Source organism: Rhineura floridana, chromosome 1 (assembly GCF_030035675.1).
Source record: "Rhineura floridana isolate rRhiFlo1 chromosome 1, rRhiFlo1.hap2, whole genome shotgun sequence".
NCBI classification, from domain to species: domain Eukaryota; kingdom Metazoa; phylum Chordata; class Lepidosauria; order Squamata; family Rhineuridae; genus Rhineura; species Rhineura floridana.
The window spans coordinates 148,468,148-148,492,817 of NC_084480.1; the positions used below are offsets into that span (position 1 = coordinate 148,468,148).

General features: G+C 42.0%; 1 protein-coding gene across 1 annotated transcript in view; it reads right to left on the minus strand.

Moving 5' to 3' along the window:
* Positions 1-24,670, minus strand: part of MAN1A2 (mannosidase alpha class 1A member 2) — an 82,994-nt gene that overhangs the window by 21,128 nt on the left and 37,196 nt on the right. The window contains exons 4-8 of the mRNA XM_061636508.1: positions 18,189-18,307; positions 9,254-9,334; positions 5,900-5,994; positions 5,322-5,445; positions 3,737-3,830 (exon numbers count right to left, since the gene is read on the minus strand). Of these exons, the coding sequence (XP_061492492.1) occupies positions 3,737-3,830; positions 5,322-5,445; positions 5,900-5,994; positions 9,254-9,334; positions 18,189-18,307 (513 nt within the window). The remainder of the gene's footprint in view (positions 1-3,736; positions 3,831-5,321; positions 5,446-5,899; positions 5,995-9,253; positions 9,335-18,188; positions 18,308-24,670) is intronic.

Below are 24,670 nucleotides of genomic sequence, written 5' to 3' on the forward strand. Positions count from 1 at the left end.
TTGTGTACTAGGCCACAATAGCTATACTCAAAATTATCTAAAACTGTGGTTAAGTTACTGCCTTTGAGTAAGTTAACTGATCTTTTCTGAACTCTTCAGAGGTTTGTGTGCAAGGACAGCAGCATAAAGCTGGTCTATTTTCAAGCCAACTTTTACCATCAAGGAGACCTTTTATACTTTGGTCTTTTCATTTTAGTGAACTATATCATGAGAATGACAGATTGGAAGAAAATAACTATCCCCATGTTCAGAACATGCACAATATGCAGATAATCGAAACTTCACAGCTAGAAAAGATCTCCAAGGGTTTCTGATGGGAGGATTGTGCCCCAGGTGAATGGGATGCAGGAAGACTGGAGAGCCCCCTATACCAGGAATCTGACCCATGGCAAAGAGATGGCTGGTGACCTAATCCAATGCAGCCTCATCTCCTGCTCACAAGTCAACCTAAACACCCACCTGAACCTCAGTGGGATCCTGTAAGGCATCCCATCTGAGACTCAGAACTAAATGGGAAGAGCTGCCATATCTTCTCCAAAGCCAGCAGAGGGGATGGCAGAAGCTGAACCAAAAGCACTTGGTGGGTAAGGAGGCACTCAAGGAAGGAAGAAGATACAGTCTTGACTTCCCTAAGCCATCCTTTTCTTCTTCTTCTCAAGTTCCAAAGCGGTAGAAGAGAAAGAAGGATGTTTGGTCTTAGAAAGTTGTAATTTCACTTATCCTTCCTGAACAGCAGGATGATAGTAGAGAAAGGAGAACAGGTGAAGGGAACAGCTGCCTATGCAGATGGTACTGTCTGGTAAATCTGGTACCTTGGGCCATGGCCTACACTATTTAAATGGAGGACTCCTGGCACTGGGGTGCAGGAGGACTGGGAAGAATGTGTTTGGCAGACAAGAGGGCTCTAAAAGAGTAAGTGCCATAAGTTTTCATATACTGAAGTCCACTTCATCAGATGTGTGGACTAAGAGCCTCAGTTTGGGGTATGTGCATGAATACATACACAAACATTTTGTGGAGGTGGGATTGTAAAAATGAAAATGAAATGCAGAACTTGGACTGGTGCATGCGACCACTTCTAAGTTGGATCCTTGCCTTTCTTGGCTAATAAAAGCTAGCAGGAATGGAACAGCTGGTTGGGCCAGGGCAGTGATTAATGCTTCATTGGGGGAGGGAGTGGTCCCCGGCCTGCTGAAAGAGGTGATAGTAAGACCACTCCTGAAAAAAAGTCCCTGGACCCGGAAAATTTTAACAACTATAGGCCAGTGGCTAATGTTCCATTCCTGGGCAAGGTCCTGGAACGAGTGGTTGCCAACCAGCTCCAGACACTCTTGGATGACACCGATTATCTGGATCCATTTCAGTCGGGTTTTAGGCACGGAGACAGCCTTGGTCGCCCTGTATGATGACCTCTGTCGGGAGACAGACAGGGGGAGTGTGACCCTGCTGATTCTCCTTGATCTCTCAGCGGCTTTTGATACCATCGACCATGGTATCCTTCTGGGACGACTCACTGATTTGGGAGTGGGCGGTATTGTGTGGCAATGGTTCCGCTCCTACCTGGTGGGTCGTCTCCAGAGGGTAGTGCTTGGGGAGCATTGCTCGGCACCCTGGGACCTCCAGTATGGAGTTCCACAGGGGTCAGTTCTGTCCCCCATGCTTTTCAATATCTATATGAAGCCGCTGGGTGTGGTCATCAGGAGTTTTGGAGTGCATTGCCATCAGTACGCTGATGACACGCAACTCTATTTCTCCTTTTCATCTTCCTCAGGTGAGTCTGTCGGCGTGCTGAACCGATGTCTAGCTGCGACAATGGACTGGATGAGAGCTAACAAACTGAGGCTTAATCCAGACAAGACTGAGATGCTGCTGGTGGGTGGTTCTCCTGACGGGATGGGGGATGTTCGACCTGTTCTGGATGGGGTTGCACTCCCCCTGAAAGAACGGGTTCGTAGCTTGGGAGTTCTTTTAGATCCATCCCTGTCACTCGAGGCTCAGATAGCCTCGGTGGCACGGGGTGCTTTTTACCAACTTCGGCTGGTGGCCCAGCTACGCCCCTATCTGGACAGAGAGAACCTCGCTTCAGTAGTTCATGCGCTGGTAACCTCAAAATTAGATTACTGTAATGCACTCTACGTGGGGCTGCCTATGAAGACGGTTCGGAAACTGCAGCTTGTGCAGAATGCAGCGGCCAGACTGCTAACGGGGACCAGACGGTCCGACCATATAACACCAATTCTGGCCCGCTTGCACTGGCTGCCTATTTGTTTCCGGGTCCGGTTCAAAGTGCTAGTTTTGACCTACAAAGCCCTACACGGCACAGGACCACAATACCTGCTGGAACGCCTTCCCTGTTATGAACCTGCCCGTACACTACGTTCATCATCAAAGACCCACCTCCGAGTTCCTACTCATAGGGAAGCTCGGAGGGTGGTAACGCGGAAAAGGGCTTTTTCTGTGGTGGCCCCCGAACTGTGGAACGATCTCCCAGAGGAGATACGCCTGGCGCCAACGTTACTATCCTTTCGGCGCCAGGTTAAAACTTTCCTCTTCACCCAGGCTTTTTAACATCTTTTAACATGTTTTTAACATGTTTAGTATGTGCTGACATTGTTTTAATTTTTAACATTTTAATCTTTTAATGTGTTTTATATTGTCACTTGTTATTGTATTGTTGATGTTTTTCTTGTCTTGTGAACCGCCCAGAGAGCTTCCGCTATGGGGCAGTCTATAAGTTTAAATAAATAAATAAATAAATAAATAAATAAATAAATAAATAAATAAATAAATAAAAGAACAGACAGTGTACTTTTGGAGTGCATTTTAACAGTGGTAATTCACAAAAGAGCTCTTAAAGACACAAACATTCTGACATTGGTAAGCCATGGATCAGACAATGTGCTAACAATCTGGAAATAGATTTTAGTATCTGAGTTTTAGACTTACAATCCAGGGAAATGTATTTATAAAATTTCTGGTTCTGGGGTCAAGATGAAGTACTTACAATCATTTTGGGATGTATTTTGGGCTGCATGGGGGGGGGAGAGAGAAATATATTTTGGGCTGCATGGGGTAGAGAGAAATGGCCAATTTTCAGACTTTTCTGGTAGTCAAATGTGTATGAAAATGTCGTGCTTCTTGCTAGTTTATAAATACTTATGGAAGTGCCATATTTTGATACTCTGTGGATTAGTTCAAGCTACAGTTTGCCCATTATGACTGGGTTTTTTTGCTAATATGCTCTTTCCTCCCCAATATACTCCGATTCATACTAACTACTGGTTTGCTATGGCATCCAAACTATTCAAACTATGGCTACAGTTAGTTTACTTCCAAACTAGACTTGGAAACCTTTGACACCTGGGATACATATATTTTTGGACCCACTCTATTCTTGTGACTGTAGTTTGTTTTAAACTGTTTTTAATATTGTATTTTTAAATTGCTGTAACTTACCCTGGGGACGGGATGATGAAGGGTGGGTAAGAAACTGAAACAACTACAAATTTCAAATAGGTTCCCAAAATTGCTTTGGGGGCAATTATTATTACCATCAACATGGAGGAAACTGGAACATGAAAGAGGAGGAGGGAGGATGTAGCTTGTTCCTGATGGTTAAACCACGGTTTGACTGTGCTGTCAGAAGTCGATCTTTGGCCTGTGTATGTGTGTGCATGTATAAATCACACAGACAAACACACACACAATTTGTCATAAATGTGAAGGAAATACTCACGCTGCCCCCAGCGCCCAGTCCTTGGATTCAAGTAGTTTGGATAAAGCCCATTAGGGCGGTCCATTTTTTGAAGTAGCTTACGAATATGCATGACCTAAATGAAAGAAAAAAGCAATCATCAATACAAAATGGAAATCGGATCTTCTTTCATCAATTAAAACATTTAACTACATGCCCTAACATATTTTGAAGAACTATGCCAGAGGTCACTAACCTTTTTGGACCAGCAGGAACAAAATGGCTGCCATGGGATGTGTTGCACAACACAAAATTATAAAGAGTACAGTCATTGCTGTTCCCCCCTCCACTAACAACTTCAGGCTTACCATGGGAAGTCAGCTATGCCCTGCTGGTCCTGACTGTGGAGATCATACATTACTGACATGTACAATACATGCACATTGCGCACAATGTTGCTGTCCAACAACAGGGAAGATTCTCCACTACCAGGAAAATAGCCACAGCACACTTACTCTCTTACACGCACATGCAGACACTCACTGCACACATAGAGACCACAGACACATATCCATCTCACTCACTCATACACAGACTTCACATAAACATCTCTCCCAGACTGCACATACCCACAACCCCCCCTCTCTCTCTCTCACACACACACACACACCCCTCTCCCAGGCCACACATACATGCATATGCTACACACACGTATCATGCATACATCTCTCCTTCTCATGTAAATGGGCATTCACAGGAATTTGGTGGAGGATTTTTTGAGGGGATTAAAGTAAAACACTGAAAGACAAGAGAAGGCAAATTTCTCACAGAAATTAGGAAGAAGTGTCTCTCTACATTTTGCCTTGTTTCTCAGGTTCTAAAAATGCTTTAAAAAATCACAATATGAAAGCTTGGAATCTGGGGTTACGGTTCATTCTGGGGACACCAAAGAATCCCTTTGCAGGCAACATGGCACCCACGGGCAATGGGTCAGTAATCCCCGAACTAGGCATTTCTTTAAATATTTTATTTATTTATTTATTTATTGCACTTGTATACCACCCCATAGCCGAAGCTCTCTGGGCGGTTTACAGCAATCAAAAACATTAAAACAAATATACAATTTAAAACACATATTTTAAAAACAATTTAAAACACAATTTTAAAATTCAAAACAATATAAAAACAATTTAAAAACACATGCTAAAATCTTGACCTGGCACCGAAAAGGTAACAGTATTGGCGCCAGGCACACCTCGTCAGGAACATCATTCCATAATTTGGGGGCCACCACTGAGAAGGCCCTCTCCCTTGTTGCCACCCTCCGAGCTTCCCTTGGAGTAGGCACCCAGAGGAGGGCCTTTGATCTTGAACGTAGTATACGGGTGGGTTCGTATCGGGAGAGGCATTCCATCAGGTATTGTGGTCCCAAGCCGTGTAAGGCTTTATAGGTCAAAACCAGCACCTTGAATAGGTGTAGATAATAACTTTTCATTAAAAGTTCTCCTTAAATTAATATTCCGTGGAAATATTTGTATATAAGTGCATAATTTCCTATTATGTACAGTCACTGTCAAGAGAAATCTTCAAACATATTATCATACCAGAAAGGGAGCACAAAGCTAACCTTATCATAGTAGACAGGATTGCCAGTCAAGTAGCTCAGGTGTACAAATTCCATGTGAAGTGTACCAAACTCAGATAGGATACTGCTACCAGCAGAAGCCCAGCCCCAATTGCGGCCTACACCACTGGTAAGACAGAAAACAAATGAGAAATTGACAATAAAAAAGATTAAAGGGCAAACCATTTACACTTTTGTGCTATCATTCAATATAGGAAGAAGTTACAGAATCTAACAGTTCCTCTTAAAGGCAAACACCAACTGGCAACAGAGTACTGGGAATAAGCAGCTCAGCAGCTTACACAACCCAAAGGGGAAAAAAACTGAAATAAAGAAAAAGCAATGCAGAAGAACCAACAGTGGAAAGTATTGCACACAAACCTGAAGACTGCAGACAGTTTAACATTATGCATAGCTTACATCAGACTGCCCCCCCCCAAAAATAAAATAGACACCACACATGTATATTTGATTGTGCAAAGAATCCCTTAGCAGATGCTGAGCCATCCTACTAGGAGTGGCCAAACACAGGTTTTTGCTCCTCCTGATTTCCAATATTCTCCATGCTTCAAATCTCATACCTTTTCAAATTCACCATTGCCCAAGGAATCCCAGTGGGTGTATTGAAGGCAGGAAGAAGTTTTCCTGCTAGTTCGACTGCTTTTAATTTAAATACCTGTAACACAAGAGAGTTGAATGATTGCCCACTATTTACAGTGCAATCCTATACATGTCTACTCAGAAGGAAGCCCTAAATCCTTATACAAGTTAAATATCGAGAATTGCAGCCTTAGTTATTTTAAAGCATTTCTTTATTGAAATCAATCTCCAAGGCGGTTGGCAGTAAGTGAAAACTGATACATATTCTGTTATTGGCAGCTGAATGGCCCATAATAAACAATTACAAACAATATTACGACAACAAAACAAAAATAGTAAAGTATCTCAGCTGTTATTAGTAAAAACCATCACAAATTATACACAAAAATTAAGTACTGGCAAAGGCCAGGGCAAATTTTAAAAGTTTTTTAACTGGCACTTACAAGATAGCAGTGTAGTGCCTAACATATGTGTTCCATAATCTGGGTGCCACCACAGAAAAGACCCTGTTCCAAGTAACCTACCTGGTGCCTCTGAAGTGGGAGGCACCCAGAGCACCCAGATCTTAACAACACATGGGCAGGTCCATATGGAGCAAGTGATACTTCAGATACACACTGGTAGCCACTGCAGATCTTTGTAATCTGTTCCACGGGTCACAGTTAAAACCTTGCTGCAGATCATGAGCTAGGACCTCAAATTTGACAGCTGATATCAGACAGGGTGGCAAATGCCATTGCCTTCTTAGAGAGTATGCCACAAAGTCAGCAAGACATCTTCAACTTTTTTCACATTTGACATGCAAATGTTGAGAGACCTCCAAGAGTATGACAAAGATAGCCCACGAATCTCCTTCACATATTTTGTTTAGCAGAAGGTCAGCTTCATATATTAAAAACCAACAAATAAAAACCAGGCAACTTCTAAGGCCTGGGGAGCTGACACTTTCCATCATCATTCCCCACCCTCCCAAAGACTTTTTCAGGCCTTCTTGGCATTGGAAGAGCCAGGAACTGCAGATGGCCAACCTGCCCATATGAGATGTCTTGGTTCCTGGGAGTATGGGACATCTGATATTATCTAGCTCTGGAATGCTAGGCAGCACTCAATGGAGTGAGAGAGCTATTCTCCCATATCTTTTCCATGGAATCTTTGAAGAACAGCAATTTAAATAGCCCAAACAGCAGCAGTAACATTTAAGGCCTAGAGGGAGGATATTTTCCATAATTGTCACCCAGAGTCTTCATAAGTCACCACTGCCTTTGAAAAGAATCTTATTACTGTGTTATTATGTATCAGTTTTCACTTACTGCCAACCACCTTGGAGACTGAGGTCAGGAAGAAAGGCAGGATATAAGTATTGTAAATAAAATAAACAAATAAAAATCAGGTGGTGAACATCTTCCTTAGGTCCACCTATCCTCTCCCCGCCCTCACTGCCCCAAGGCTGCAGAAACAGCACCTGCAGTGATGTACCTGGTCCTTAAGGGAAAGAGACACCCTTCTATGGACAGCCCCTTGGTAGTCTCCTCTCTGCTTCTATGTCGATAGAAAGCGATTGATGAAGATCCCTTGTGTGGATTCACTGTCAGCCTGTTAGTTCTCATACACTCAAAAATGGCAATACCAACAGCACTTCACTCCAAGACCAATTTCCCTCAGAAGATACTCAACGTCAGTGGTAACGTGAACTTGAGACAAACCCACCATAAAATTATCTGGATTCTCCAGGTAGCTGATTTACATTCTCTTCACACAACTGCAAGCTTCAGTAACAATACATTATTAAATTAATATTATTATTAATGCAAGCTTAGAGCCAGCCTATCAAACTTTGAGTCCCCACAATACATTCATTCTTCTGGAGCCTAGAGAAAAAGAAGCCTTTCTTTGTAGGATGCCAGGATCCAGCCTCATTAATGTAGACACATTAAGAAAGAAAACTTAATCCAGAAGCCTAGTAAAAGCACGGAGCACAAAATTAAGGTTCCTGGTCAGCAACCAGTGACCCTCAGTCACCTATAAACATGGAGATGTCTAGAAATCCTGCATGACTGGGCTAGAAGCAAGTGGAGTGACTGTTTAACCCTTTCCACTTTGGCTGTGGTCTCATTCAAAATCCCCCACCCCATGATGCTTTGCCATCCACCTGTTGACAAACTGATGGGGAGGAAAGAGATCAATGGGTCCAGGCTATTTGTCAGACCGCATCGCCCTCTATGTGCCTGCCCGGGCCCTGAGATCCTCAGGAGAGGCCCTTCTTTCAATACCTTCATCCGCACAAGTACAACTAGTGAGGATACCAGATAGGGCCTTCTCGGTGGCTCCCCTAGGCTTTGGAATTCCCTCCCTAAGGAGATAAGAATGGTCTCTTCCCTGCAGTCCTTCCGTTGACAGGTAAAAACTTTCTTATTTCAGCAAGCCTTTGATTCCGAAGGCGGCTAAGGATAGGCCCAAAAGAAGGTTATATTGTTCTTGCTTGTTTATTTTTTAATTATTCTGATTTTATGAATATAGTTTTTAATTATCAGAAACAGTTTAATGCTATTTTAAATTAGAGTTTATTTTTAATTATATCTGTCTATATTTATTTACTTATGTATTATATGCTTTTAACTTTGGTAGGTTTTAATTGTATCTGTTTTTTATTTGGAAGCCGCCGTGAGTTCCAATTTGGAAAAACGGCGGGGTATAAATAAAGTTAATAATAATAATAATAATAATAATAATAATAATAATAATAATAATAATAAAGAAAAAACAGATGGAGGGGAAAGGGCTAAGAGCCCTTCCTCTCTCCTCTGGTCAACTTCGTAACCTCCTGCAGCTGCTTGCCCTTTTTTAAAAAAATTGCAAACTGTTACACAAATCTTCAAAGTGACACCTAGACTGGCCATGAGACAAACAAGGCAGGCCAGAATGTTACTAGGATACACATCTGGCCATGTCAAGTCAGCACTGTGTGTGCTTTACCCTGACCTCCACCCCAGAAACATTTTTGCAATGTAACCCAAATGGTCAACAAGAAAAGCTGAATTCTGCAACCTGAACATACTCCAAATTAATCTACCTGGCATAAATTTTCTTGGTTTGCATGGGGAGGGATAATGAGTTTCCCAGTTTGCTGATTTCTATGGCCAATATCAAACTTTTTGAATTTTCTGCATTTGTACTGAATTGTGAAATACATGACTCCTGACTATAGCTATGAGTTCATGATTACTTACCTATCAATAAAGCTTATGAAGAAGAAAGAAAACAAGCCACTGATCCCTTTTAAGAAAATTCTGTGACAAACTACACATTTTCCCACAAATATATAATTATCCACTTACCTCCTGACCAGAAAGGTAATAGGCTGCAAGCAAGCCACCAATGAAGCGGATGTTGACTTCAAAGACAGATACCTCTGAATTCTTGTAACAAAAAAAGGGGGGATATAAGTTAGCTGCTAGTACAGAGCATATAGATTAATCACATATTTCTATGGCAAATAACACTTCTTGCTTTGAATTACTAATTATTTCCTCTAAGTTTCTTTGGAGATATAAACCCATCTAGCAAGACAGAAAACAGACTTGGGAGTCTGTTCACGAAGACCTTCAGTGGCACCCACAGCAAGTAGCCCAGAATCTGAGCTTTCATTTTTTTAAAAAAGCCTTTAGCCTTCCTAGAAAGCAAGTTATGAAACAAATTTCTAAGCAATTTCTGTGAAATAAACCAGCCTGGCTGTCCTGCTTGTCAGTGTTAATAGCCCATGGGTGAAGTCAGAGCTGTGACCGATAGGTGAGTTGTTTGGACAGTAGGCATCCCTGAGGTCCTGAAGAGCTGCTGTTTTTGCCCTCCCAAAAGTGCACTTTGCCTGCCTGTCTTCTTTCTTTCTTTCTAGTCCTTAGATTCTCCATAACTGGCCCTTCTTTTTTCCTAGCAACCAGAATGTATCTTTCCTGTGCTGGGTTTACCTGAAATCAGGAAGCGCCTGGAAATTATTTTCTTCAAATACTAGTTACGATAAGTGTAGGTGAATGTTAAAAGAACCCCCCTCCCCCATAAGGTATATGTGAAAACTTTGCACAGGCTTAGACATATCTCCGGCTTTGCAAGAGCTAAAGACCAGGGACTCATTGAGAACTCACTGTATAACTTACAGTACAATGTCTACTCAGAAATAAGTTTAATGGGGCTTACTTCCAGGTAAGTGGGTATAGGATGGCAGCCTAGGCTTTGGTTTAGGGTTGGCACTGGGGAAAAATAGGATTCTTGTGCCTTTAACAGTCGTATAGCAGGCAGACACTCAACAGGTCAAGCCTTCTCTAGTATGGAAATACAATTATGGGAAAAGCTTCACCATGATTACTCTCTAATTTTGTGTTATGTCACGCCTCCCACGGCAGTCGTTTTGTGACTGGTTGCCTCCAGCACTCTTTCAAAATTTGAAACATGCCCTCTGGTCCAAAAAGTATGGCAATCCTCTGGGGCTCAACGAAACATAGTAAACCATGGTTAAGTAAGCTTACTATGCCTCATTAGTCTGGTTCACATAACGCACTAAGACAAACTTTGATGTGATGCTGATGTGACTGATGTGTGAACTCACCAGCTATAGTTACTGCCATTACTACATCTCTAGAAGCCTCTGCATCATAGAAACAGGAGTAATACAAGCAGATGGAAAACAATAATGGGGAATTTCCACACTAGCAGCATTTAATAATAGTGTCCAGTTATTGTTCTTCCACTGTAAGCTACCTATGAAACTATAACTGACTTTCCACACTTTGGAAATAATGCTGCATATGTGCGCTTGTGTGTGTGCATCCCTCTACGTTACATCCACACTAGCGGGCATAACACAACCGTGTCGGCTGGGTAGGGGCATGACACCCGAGCACACCATTTTTATGTAGTGTTATAGTGATCTATAATTGTGGAGCTTGCGCTGTTATTCACCAGTTATGTTTGCTCTTTTCCATTCCTGCCTAAATTTCTCCACTATGTTCAGGGTTGGTAATAACTTCCCATAAATTCTGACAGGGAATCACATTAGCAAAACTGAAACTAAAATATGCACAAGGAGCATATATTTCCAAATCCTTTAAAAAAAAACAGTCAAAACTAATTAATAGCCTGGTACCAAAGTAATGTTTTTCCCCCCAGGACAGAGAGGCTGTCAGGAAATCAGGAGATCTTTTGCCTCATCCTGTACAGCCCTGGCAGAAAGAACTGTGGCAAGGAAAGCCAGTTGGGCAGAGCTATGCAGTCACATGTCTCTTAACATACACAGGTGAATCTTCTGGCAAAACACAACAAGCAAGCTAACCATGACCAACAAAAAGAGCTGTGTAAAGCACTGTGCCCTATTTCCCATTTTTATCGAGCTGCAGTAAAACACTGTACTTAACTAAAAAGTTTATTTGAAGATAGGTTTATATACAGCAAATGTTTACAGGAGGAGCCATTCTGCACCAAGAAAGCTCACATTCTGTGCTTAATTATGAAAATAAGAACAGTGCATGCAAATATGTTGTTTCACACACATATTCAACTTCCATGCTTTGTGATGAAGCGATTTTAACTTTTTGCACAATTCGGCACCCCCACCCTCTTGCGAGAACAGCAACGGGCCAGGACAGGTGTGTGTTCCAGGCAAAGTAGTGTATTGTTACGATCGAAGCCATGAATTGCAGCCATTGTTTTTTTAATTTAATTTTTGAAAATGATATTTTCATACGTGAGATGTCGCTCTTGCAGTCCCCACTGCATGATTTGTTGGGCTCATTGCTATAATACATAAAGCCCCATTCAGGAGAAGCTTCAAGAGCTCCAACTTGATTATCTATCATAAGATCGGACAACAATTTCATTTTAGAAATATTTCGCAGGCTAGAAAGCTATGGCTACCTGAAGTCTTGTATTAGCATACAAGTGATATAATCCTCTTCATAAGGTATAAAAGCTGGCTTTTGGTGGAAAGTGTAATTGCCAAGATTGCAAGACAGCTGGTGTGTGGGCAAAAACATTTGTCACTCTCTTTTCTTGTCCCAATTACTTAAAAATCAAATTAGCCCCTTAATCAAGAGACTCAGAAAATAAAGGAAGTAGTTGGTCATTCATCTTCTGATGATTAAGCTTCCCACTAGACTCAATGCAAGCTTGTTTCTGAAACTTTTGTATGCTGAAAACTCCACTTCAAAAACAAAAGCTGATTATCAGGATTCTCGGCGTGAGTATTTTTTACCTGAAGGATGTATGCTGGGACATATATTGCCCAGTGTTGTTAACTCTACTGCACAAATGAGCTATGTTTACGTCTTCCCTGATCCAGAACTTGACATAAATATTCCCACTAGGATTCTACATATGTAATCACTGTCAGTAACCATGTCCAACTGTAGCATGGCATGAGGCTCCCCACCCCATCACACAGAACTGAAGGCGGAAGGGGTCTTTCACTGCATACCAGCAATGATAAACAAACCCTCCCCCAAGCCCTATGGACTCTCTTGCTGCTTCTGACTTTTCCCAATACCTAGCACCAACGCTGCAAATGCTGGATCAAGGCTATTACGGTTCCACAATCTAGCTTAAAGCATCCCATGTCTCCATTTTGGGCTGAACATCCAGTCAACATCCTCCTGGGAAATTCAACTGCCAAGATTGTAAGTCTCAAACTTTCTTTACTGACACTAAACATATTTTCTTCTTAAAAGAAAGGAGGGCAGCTAATTTGGGAGAAATCCCCTCCTCCGTGACCAGGAAGGCACATACTCCATTCTTAAAAGAGAAGAGGAAGGGCCTCTCCCCTCTGCCTCTCGATACTGTAACTGAGAAAGCTGTTGTGCCATCAGCCAGAAGAACGATAAGCAACTGCTGTCAAAGAAAAGTGCATTGAGTTTAGTTTTATTTATTTAAAGAAAACCTTGGAACCCAGAAACACAACATGAAAGAAGGAAAACCTCTCTGGCTCCCACAGGTAACTTATGGGAAACAGGCTACAGAGGAGAGAAGCAGAGAGGACATTATGTCACTGAGGATGAAGAAAAACAGAGAACCATGAGAGAGGACTGCACCATGTGGCAAAGAGAAATTCACAGTTAAGTCTAGAGTCTCCTTTCTCCCTTCAGTGGAAAGAGGGCAGCTAATTTACAAAGCAATACCACTCAGCACCTTCATATTATTTCACCTATGGTCACAAAATGTCTTAATGAGTCCTCTTTGCTTTGGCAAAGGTATAAGAATAATGCCTTGTGAAGGAATGCACTAAACTGCCTGGGGTATCTTCTTCAGGAGAGCCCTCTCCCCAAAAAACCAACCAATGTTACAGAACTCTGTACAAATTACTATGATATCCTACAGCACTTGCTCTGTCCTACTCTTCAGAGCAGCCTTTCCCAACCGGTGTGCCTCCAGATGTTGTTGGACCACAACTCCCATCAGCCTCAGCCAGCATTGCCAAGGGCTGAGGCTGATGGGAGTTGTGGTCCAACAACATCTGGAGGCACACCGGTTGGGAAAGGCTGCTTTAGAGCAACATATTCTCGCAGCCAGTGTCCCAGGGAAGCCATGGGCTCCCTTTGGTCAGAAACAGTTTCGTTTAAAGATGTAAAGAAGGATCTATGCCAACAAAGACGTAATGGCACCCCTGTATTCTGCTCTGGTAACATGTCACCTGGAGTACTGTGTCTAGTCCTTGGCACCGCTGTTTAAGGAGAACACTGGACAAATTTGGAGCATGTCTAGAAGAGTGCAACAAAGATGTTGAGGGGTCTAGTGACAAAGTCCTACGAGGAAGACTTAAGGGATATCTTTAGCCTGAAGAAAAGATGATTAAGAGATGATACAGCAGCCATCTTCAAACATTTGAAGGGCTGTCACACAGATGATGGAGGAGCAAATTCTTTTTCTGCTGCTCTAGGGGGCAGAACCTGAACCAATGGGTTCAAATTAAAAGAAAAAGAATTCAGACAAAAGTGATGGCTCCCCTTTTAAAGTTCCATAAAACATGTAGCTTTATAGCACACATGTGTAGACCATTCAGACATTGTAGCATTGGAGTTGGTACAGCATAAGTTCTTCTGTAGACTATTGGGGTACCCAGATCCACCTCCCAAGGCACTTGTTCAACTAGAGACAGCTTGCCACTAAGTGGGAAAGTTGGTTTGGAAGACAGCCATTAATTTTTGACTTAAGATGCTATTTTGCACAGTATCGCCAGGCAGGGGTTTAAATTTTGCTTAAGCACTTTATTAACTGTATATGCTGTTGTCTGGATCTCTCCAAGAAGTACAGTGGGATCCCTGTTGTTTGAGAAAGCTGTTATATAGGCTGGGTATTTTGATTGTTCAAACAGTATTTTTGGCACTTGGTGCATGAGGTAGTATTGTGTATCTTAGCACTGTGTGTCTATAGGGAAAGAGCTCTAAGCAGTTAAAACCTGAATTTGTGCCCTCTTCTACAGTTAATTTTGAATAACGTGCCTAGAGAACATAGGTGGGCTGGAGTGGAATAAAGAGCTGCCATTTCAGTGGTAACAGACAGGGAAGATATGGAATGGGAGATAATTAATAAGACAGAATGGGCATCGGTTAGCACCCCTCTAATTAGACGGTGCTGTTGTTTAATGCAAGGTCAGTCTTGAATAAAATTCACTAACCTATAATTTAATTGTGGAGGACAAGACTCATCTGATTTGTATCACAAAAACCTGGGTGGGTGAGCTAGCCAGTCCAGCTATGATCCAGCTCTCTCCCCTCTCTGGATCGTCACCTTGTAGTGGTGAGTGGCCTTGCGTGTTCCAATGAACCCTGTGAGTGATGCCGTCGGGAGTCATGCACTCCCAGCAGGGTCACCCTGGAGGTAAGGTCAAGGGAGATGAACCAGACAAAGAACGATCCAAGAAAGTCCTCAACAGCAGAACAGCCGGAGGATAACAATGTGTACGTTACAACGGCTGCGAAGACGGATGAAGGCTGCAGCAGATAAAGGACTTCCAATCATCGTGGTACCCATGCCATTGGATCAAAGCCTTTTTCTTTCAAGACTGTGATCGTGGTGCGCCGATTTCCCCACATAAAACAAATTCATGCACAGGCATCTTCCATAACAAGAGTGCCATGGCGATCGGCAAATGGCAACGGGGGCAGGACTGTAAAATCCAGAAGCCCCTAGTCATGGACTGGTACATTGGCAGTGGATACAGATTCAGACGGATCCATTGTTAAAGACTATATTTGGGAAGACAATCTTACTCGGTCACGATTGATTGCCAAGAAGAAGAAAAATCCAGCTCTGCCTGCCTAGATATTTAGTCTAGCACCAGCCTAAATTGGTGAGACAGCAGGGATTGGGGAAGGTCACATTGTCATTCATAAAAATTCCATCATCCTCACTGGGTAGCCAGTCCGCCCTGTGACTAGATTTTGAGGTATCATCTGCCCCACTGTCCAACAGCCTCTCTGTCAAAGTTGGTCTCAGAGCTGGTGTTGGAGAACTCCTCCACTGTGGCATTGGTAGTATTCCAACATCCATGTTGAGGATGCTGTCTCAGTGGCAGCTCAGGACTTCATGGTCTCCACAACAATTGCTTGGATGTCTCAGTACATCAAAGGCTCAATGTACATAGCAGAACATACCTTTGATTTGGTCTTCACAACATGATGGAAATGCTGTTAGTGATTAGGTGGGATCTTTGTGGTGAATCTTTTGTCATAGATGGACCATTACTTGGTGATATTTTGTTTGGAACTGGCTGTACCCTTTTGCAGGGCTGAGGGACCCATTCAGATGGTCTGCCCAGGAGACTTATGGAATCCAATGGATTCTTGAAGGTGTTGGGGGATTTTTTGTTGGCATGTCTGACACTTCTCTTGTGGTTCTGATCTCAATGGAGAACAGCAAGGCGGAGAGAACTTTTACCAGTATTGCTCCTAGGCACCCTCTGCAACTTTTTGAAGCCTGATGTCTTCCTGATAAACTATAAGGCTATAAAGCAAAAAGGATAACTAGAATGTAAATGGTGAAAATTCTAGAAAGAATTCAAACAAACACAGACATTAGCACACCTTTATGCCTACCATGTTGCAATGGTGGCGGTGAAGAAGGCTTACTTCTCTGTCACCATTGCATCTACAAATAGATGTCCAGCAGGACCTTTCCATGTGGTAAAAGGGCTGGTAGGATCTGCCCAGAGAGAACGATTCAGTGGTCACCACCTCTAAGCAAGGTGAGTATAAAGCAGCCTTTCCCAACCAGTGTGCCTCCAGATGTTGTTGGACCACAATTCCCATCAGCCTCAGCCAGCATTGCCAATGGTCCGGAAAGATGGGAGTTGTGGTCCAACAACATCTGGAGGCACACTGGTTGGAAAAGGCTGGTATAAAAAGTATTTCAGCTGAGCTTGCTTAAGCAACAAATCCTCCTGAGATCTGGTGTGTTTTTGTCTTCTGGCTTGTTGTTCAGTCCCAAATATCAATGGCTACTAGCCATGGTGGCTATGCTCTGCCTCCACAGTTGGAGACAGTATGCTTCTGAATACCAGTTGCTAGAAGCTGCAGAAGATGAGAGTGGTCTTATGCTTAGGTCCTGCTTGCAGGCTTCCCATAGGCATCTGGTTGGCCACTGTGAGAACAGGATGCTGGACTAAATGGGCCACTGACTTGATCCAGCAGGCTCTTCTTATGTTCTTAACTCCTGGCTTGTTCCTTAAGCCTGCCTCCTGGTTCATCCTCTGGTCCTGCCTTGCTCCTCAGTTCAGGCTACTAGCCCATCTCATGGCTTCTGATTCTTGGCTCCTAATTCATCTGAGACTGCCGTCTATGGCCAAGCTCTGACATTACCAGGGCAAGAATGACTATGTCACATGGTCATACCTTACAGAGAATCCAGCTGAAGGGGACTGATGAATGGGCATGGTTAAGACACTTGCCTCAAATCTCTGAATGAAGAAAGGGCAAACAGATCCCTGTTCAAAAAAGCAGAATATCCTGAAAATGGTTCCCAGTGGCCAACTCTAACCCTGGAATGGTAGTGGGGGTTTATGGCCAAGGAAAACCTTGAGGGTGTTTCCTTGACTTCTCACAGTGAGAAGACAGGTTTCCATGTCTGTTTCCAAGCCAGACAGCTACTTTGCCAAGATCTTCCATCACCAAACAGGCAGCCTTAGCGTGAGAAGAGTCTAAACAAGGAAAAGTCTTATCTGGTGCTATCCAAAAGGTTACAGTGGTGCTTAGCAGTGCTGGGGAAGGTGCCTGCCTCGCAGCAGGCATGAGCATGCTTGGCTATGGTCCATAGAGGGTTAGAGATATTCTCTGTGAAGGGCCAGTGAAAGGGAAAGATTGCCCAGTAAGCCCAGTCCAGCTGTCTCTGTCTTTCTCTCTTTCTTTACAGCAAGCACAGAAGGAAAGTAAATGCCGAGTCATGCTTCATGTCACAAAAGCAGGGAGTCATCTCAAGAGGAAGGGGAGATCCCTCTTCTCTATTTACTGTTTTAAGAAAGTCAAAAGGCCATAGGACAGTTTACAACTTAACCTGTTTAAGGCTGGAAGCTGTCTTCCTGGCTCTAGAAGATGAGATTTCCCCCAAACTAGTTACCCTCCTCCCCTCATATTTTTTTTTAAATGTATGCACATGTACACAAAAATGCTTGAGGGTTATCAGAAGACACCAATTCACACTCTTTTAAAGGCTTCAGTCAAAAAAAGAATATTTGAAACTTGACCAAACTAATGAGCTTCCTGCCCTTAATCAGAAATGAACTTAAACATTAAGACAGGGAGGAATAACATCACATTTCTCCAGCTAGGGAGTAGTCAAGTAACATAATAAATGAAGTTTATATACCCAGTCGATCACTGTGCTCTGTAGGCGACGGCCTCTTGCAGATACCAACTTATCACAAGCTTTGTTCTACACAACATAGGAAGCGGACCTTTAGTGTAGTGGCACTGACACTTTGGAATTCTCACCCCTTAAATATTAGACAGGCGCCATCTCTGTAATCTTTTCAGTGCCTATTGAAGACCTTCCTCTTTCAACAAGCCTTTTAAGTAGAGACCTTACCCCAGACTGCGGCTGTGTTGGAATAGCTTTTTAAAATGTTTTCAAAGTTTTTTTTAAAATGTTTTGTTTTAATATATTTTAAAGTCTGTTTTTAAGATGTTTTAGAGTGTTCTTAGCATTTTTATTGCCGCCCTGAGCTCCTACTGGGAAGAATGGCTGAATATAAATTTAATAAATAAAATAAAATACAAAAAATAAAGAAGTTCTACTTACCACGCTGAAATCAAGGTGACTGTCAATCCATTCCTGCCCTTCTTTGAATTCATCATGGAGGCCCATAATGTAGAGGGTATCCAATGCATCTACGATGGTAGCACCCAATTGTGAATTACCTACAGACCAAAAATCAGAATTTCCATTATAACTGAACGTTTTAATTATAATAATGATCTTCCCCTCTAGTGTGACTATTATAAACTGGAATTATGCTTTATAAACAAGTAACAGCTCCAAGTATAAGTCAAATAAAGATCAAAAGGAGAATGGGAGATGTAGGCAAAACAGCAACTTCGACAAAAAGAAGGGAGCAAATTACCACTTTACTCTTCTTTAAGGAACTTCTTCCTTTTCTTTTATTTGTGTACCACATTTGTATCTTTTTTTTTTTAACTGTGGGAAGTGAGGTGAGGAACAGTCTGAGGAATGGGAGAAGGAAGTTCCTTTTTCCATTTCCTTCTTCCTGAAACATCCTTGCATGGAGGGAAGTGCATTCCTCAGTTTAATCCTGCCTCCGGGTCAACCTTCCCCAACCAGATGTCCCCAAGATGTTTTGGACTACAACTTCCATCAGCCCCAGTCAGCACGGCCTATGGTCAGAAATTATTTATTTATTATTTGATTTATATCCAGCAGAGATGAAGGGAGTTGTAGTCTATAACATCTGAAGGACACCAGGTTAAGGAAGGCTGCTGAAGATACTTATTCTAAGCTGTTATGGGGCTTGAGAAGATGGATTCCCTCTCTCCACCTGCACACTTTCTTTTTTAAAAAACAAAATGACACCCTACCAAGCCATATAACTGTTCTCAACCATACACTTAACTGACAGATTCACCCTGTTGAATTAGCCTAATACATACATGAAAGTGATATTTGGGTTATTTGATGTTTGTTTGGGATAGGATGCTAAAGAGAGGGCAATTTTGTTCAGGTGCATTTTGTATTTTAAGGCTATATGACATTTTAAACAGGGGTGTAGTTGTCCAGGGTCTCAGGGGGTCTTAGACCCCCTTACTTTTTTGGGAGCAGAGTCACAGCAGGGTCCCTATGTCTCCATTGTCCTATGAGCCAATCAGCATGAAAAGGGAGTGTGTTAGCCACTGAGAAGAGTTTTCTAACTTGCCTCCTTGTCCTTTCCTGCTGATTGGAGCCAATCAGAGTGAAAGAAGATGAGTGAGCCACTGAGAAGACTCTTCTCAGTAGCTAACACTCTCCCCTTCCATGCCGATTGGTTCCTAGGGATGTATGTTGTTGTGGGAGAAGGCATTAACAAGGGTTTCATTCTCAACCCAGCAGCAAAAGAGAAACAAAGGGGAAAGGGTGTGTGGTTGTGACTATCATGAAGGCACTTCTGAATTTGCCATTACATTACTGATTTTAAAGCATTTTTGGTCTTTTATTCACAGCTCTGAAAATCCTATATGGCAAGCCAAATCCACACTGGGTGTCACTGGGCAACACAAGTGTGTATCCTCCAGACAGATTATTTACAAACTTCCATAGTTAGACAACTTCTACCTGACCCTGTAGCGGTAGCCAAAGCAAAATATTTTTTCACTAAACTGCTGCACTAGTGTGCAGTATTGCTGTTTTCTTCTGCCTCCTCCTTTGCCAAGAAGAATATTTCTATTATTCATTTCTCATTATTTCTTCCTCCTTTCTCAGTTCCTTTTTTCCTCATTTTCTCCAGTTTCTGCTTATGATGTTTCTTCTCCTCTTTCTTTAAACAGCAGAAAATCATATTTATCTACATATGACTGGAGGCTCCCAAGCACACATACAGGCTCTGCTATAGACGGGGACCTATCATATTGAGAACCTGGCCTGTGGTATTCTGTTCACCCTCAGAATCAAGTTAGCACAGTCACTTAAGCATACAGGGTGGTATTCAGTGCTAGTCCTATTCGGAGCAGACCCAATGAAATAGACATGACTAACTTAGGTTCATTAATTTCAATGGGTCTACTCTGAGCAGGACTTAGTTGAATACAAACCACAGAATCTATGAAGAATTCACTCATACAAAAAAATAAAAAGTATGGCTAGTTACAACCGCTAACAGTGGTGGAACCTTCCAACACCCAGATGTCAGGAAAGCCAGAGCCCCCCGATGTGACATTATCTAATGTACCTTGTGACGTCCTTCCCTGGTTCTCCCTGTCAGGTTCCCACCTGCTTGTGGCTACTGCCTTTCACTAGGCACCACCAGGGATACCACCAGTCCGGACCGTCCTTTATATGGTTTCTCACTCCGCTCTAGCACAGATCTCACTAGAGCCCCCTGCTAGGCAGCACCACCAGTCACGTCCTATAACCAATACTCCCAGAGACTTTGCCTGAGTCTCTCTCTAGCTGGTTACTTTTGTGACTGCGTGCTTATGCTGTTCCCAACCCCCTTGTATCTTTATAGATAACGCATACAACTCTGGGTTGCTCTGGATACTTGAATTGTTATTATTCCTCCCTTCACCACTGCCACCATTAGATACTGTTTCTGTTCAGCCTTGGTAATTACCTTGCCCTCCCTTCTGGTATGTATATCCCCCAGCCAAGGATCAGGCCTTTGGTAAACCAAATAAGTATTTATTAAATATCAGAAATAACAAGATTAGTTTTAGAATGTTTCACAAGTGTATGGTTTCATCTACTCCTGTTTTGTACTTGACTTATTAATCAGAACTCCAACTCCCTCTTTCTCCACACTCCCAACATCCACCCAGATTCAACTGTCATTCTTCCATTTATACTCCCAGCCATTCAAACGCTCAGCCAATCTTTCAGCATTCTACTGCTCATGTACTCCCCCCTCCTCTTTCACTCCACTTACCATATGTCTTCTATATAAACAGCACTCACCATATTTACACTATAAGCAGGAACATCACATACCTCACCTCAAAATACCAAATTTCATCATATTGCCTGTTTGGATCATTAATTGGTCCCAATGCCAAACATATGACTGCCTAACCCCACCCCGAGATTTTTTTTTCCTTCCATTTGCCACTAGCAATACAGACGTTTCCATTTTACTACACTACCTGTTGTTTCTACCTATACCCTTCTAGCTTTCCTTCATTGGTGTAACCATCTTCTATTTCCTTTTAATAACTTTCCAGGCTTCTACAGAGCTTTCACTGTTTCATGAGCCTTTATTGTAAGCCCTTATATAACCTTTGATCTCGGCAAAAACCACATTAAGGCATGTCATCATTATATGTATGCTTGTGTTATATAAGGGGGGGTGTACAAATGTTATATGTAAAGTCCTGCAAAACCCATCACTTCTGCTCTTGATCCGAGTTCCCTCTCACTTTTATTAACTACTGTTCATCTGTTCTTCCCTCTTCCCTGCCCCTTTAATCTTTCTTAGTTCTTCTGTCAACATGCTCTTGCTTCCTGAATGTTTTTTTAAGACTTCCCCATCTTCTCCAACCATTTTCTTGTTCCTCTTCTTTCATTTCCAATCCATTTGAGTGGTTTGCCTATTCTCAATTTTGTTTTTTTCCTCATTTTTCTTTATATGAGACTTTTTAGCATGGCTTTCAAACTGAACATTTTACTGTGACTGTCCAGCAACCTACACACTGTCATGAGGGATGTTTTCTATTCTTCTTCTCCTCGGTATTACATCAGCATTTGATACAATTGATTGTTCTCTGCTTCTCTTTGCAGCTTGTTGGTACCAATCTCTCTTTGTTTCACTACTATCTCACTAATAGTTCTTTTAAGATTTCTGTCACTGGCTTTTCCTCTTCTCAGTCTCCTGTTAGTCAAGGTCCCTCATGGCTCAGCTCTTGACCCTTCTCCTCACTCTTCATATGCTTCCGCTTAACTACCCTATTTCTTATTTCAGCTTCTAATATCACAGTTTCACTGGCAATATCCAGTTTTATCTTGCTGTTCCTTTCCTCTACCCATCTGTTCTTACCAATATTGCCAATTATCCTGCAGCTAAATCCTACAGCTGTATCAGCCTGGATGTTAATTACCTCCAAATTATACAGAATTTATTGTCTTCCCCCCCACCCAAACCTTCTCTCTCTTCACTGGCAACATTACTATTCAGTTTACCAAAAAGTGGAAGAATTTGGGCATTACCTGCTATCCTCTTTCTGTTTCAGCTTATACTTTTACTCCGCCAAGATCCACCCTTTTTCAATTAGTATAACTACTATAACACTTGTCCATCATCTTCCTGTTTAAGCGCAAAGCTTAAACCTATTGTCATTGGGTGATATCCAACTAAGTCATGCTCGAAGTAGACCTATTGAAATCAATGGACTTACCTCCATAGATTGCAATGGGCCTTCTCTGAGCATGACTTAGTTGGATAGCCCTCATTCTTCCCAACTCTTCTCACTTAATTTCTTTCTTCCTCCTTTAATTATGTTACACCACTAAATCCTTCCCTTTGTAATTTCTATTATTTTGTATTAAATTTAAACATCTTTTCTTAGCATAGTAAGATACATGTTTGAATGGAGGGAGCAGGGAGGAGCAGCAAAAGCAAAGATAGATAAGTAGAAGCAAGATTACTGTCAGTGTAATCCTGTACAGATCTATTCAGAAGTCACTCTCCTTATTTTCAGTGGCACTTACCCTCAGGTACACAAACATAGAATTTTAGTCTAACAGGTTTACAGTGCAATCCAATACATGTCCACTCAGAAGTAAGCTCCATTAGGTTCAATGGGACTTACTCCCCGATAAGTGTATATTGGATTGCAGCCTTAAAGGTTAAACCACTTCCTTTTCCTAGTTCTCATCAACTCCACGCCCTCTGCATTTTTGCCCCTTATGTGTGCAGTTCTCTTCCTCCCCATATTCAGGGGCCTCTCATCGCACTTGAAAAAAGTATTAAAACCTCTTATTTTCTCTCTTGTATTTCTCTTTGGATGTCCTACTTGACTTTTCATTTCTTTCCTATTACTAGGTTAATTATTCTAAATTAGATTAATATTTACAAAGTTGTGATAGTAGATAGAAAGCACAGCTATACCCTTAAAGCAGCCTTTCCCAGCCAGTGTGCCTCCAGATGTTGTTGGACCACAACTCCCATCTTTCCTGACCATTGGCAATGCTGGCTGAGGCTGATGGGAGTTGTGGTCCAACAACATCTGGAGGCACACTGGTTGGGAAAGGCTGCTTTAAAGTATGTACAAGACAAAATACACATGCTATAAATTGTAGCTACTGACTGTACTTTTCCAGAGCCATGTCATCAAAGCTGCATCATATTAATAAAGATAATTATTTGCCATTCTGCAAGCACATAGGGCACACTACTCTTTCAAGCACCAGTTGATAATTAGGATAATTATCCACCACTTTCACCATTCACAACATCTGGGACAGAAATTGACAATAATTACAGCTGATCATCCACTATACGCTAATGGCAAGGTGATGGACTGGGCAGAAGCAAAATTTAAAAACATATTTGTACATGAACACCTTCATTTGTGTCTCAATTACATCAAAGGAATTAGCCTGCACATGGAAAATAGTGGCTTGGATGATCTGTGGACAGATTCATGTGTGTATGCATCAAGTCTAACAACGGGCTGGCCAAGGTGTCTCCCACTTCTCATTGAAAGTAGGAAATAAAACAGGTGCAAAATACGTACAAGAGCATGAAAGGTTTCTCTCTCACACAAATATCTACATGCTCCTGAAACGGCAACTTTTGCAGGAAAGAACCTCATGAAAATTTGACCCCTACTTTATACAAAAGGAGTGATCTATCAATTGATATTGATGACTCGCCAGCAGAATCATGACAAGCTGTGAAATAAAAAACAGTTTAAAAGTACACAAGAAATTTCAAGTGTTCATTAACCTGCATATAAAATGACTGCAATCCTACACATCTCTACTCAGAAATAAACACAAGTTAAGTGAATACAAGTTAACTTCAAACGATAACTGTGTTGATAAATGCATAAAATATTGTTTGATATCATGGTAACACTGCATAGTTGCCTAGTAAAAATCAATGCTTGGCTACCAAGTCCAGCCACACTTTGTGGTCCCCTGTTGATGTAGTGATTACTTTTTGGCCACATAACTTTGTCATTATAATGCTGATACAAATGTCATTTAACAGCCCAGCACTTCACCCCCTCAGTATCAGTCACCAAACATCACTTTGAGGGGTGGGGAAGAAAAAGGAAAGAGCCATTCCAGGTAGAGAAAACAGAATAACAAACCATGGAAGTAAAAACAGGACAAGGAGGAATAATGTTAAATGAAAGATGAAGGCAGATGATGAAAGGTTAGTGTGCAGGTTCCAGAATTGCAGCCCTCTTTAGCATAAGGTAATGTGTATTTCAGAGGAAGTGTTTTGGTCCATCCCTTCCCTCATTCCGGAAACGTGACTCTCAAGGCCTGGCCATCAGCCTCAAGAACTACAGCCATATGTTAGACACAGCTCTAGTTCTGGAGTCTGCATGTGAAAGGTACTCTCTCTCTCC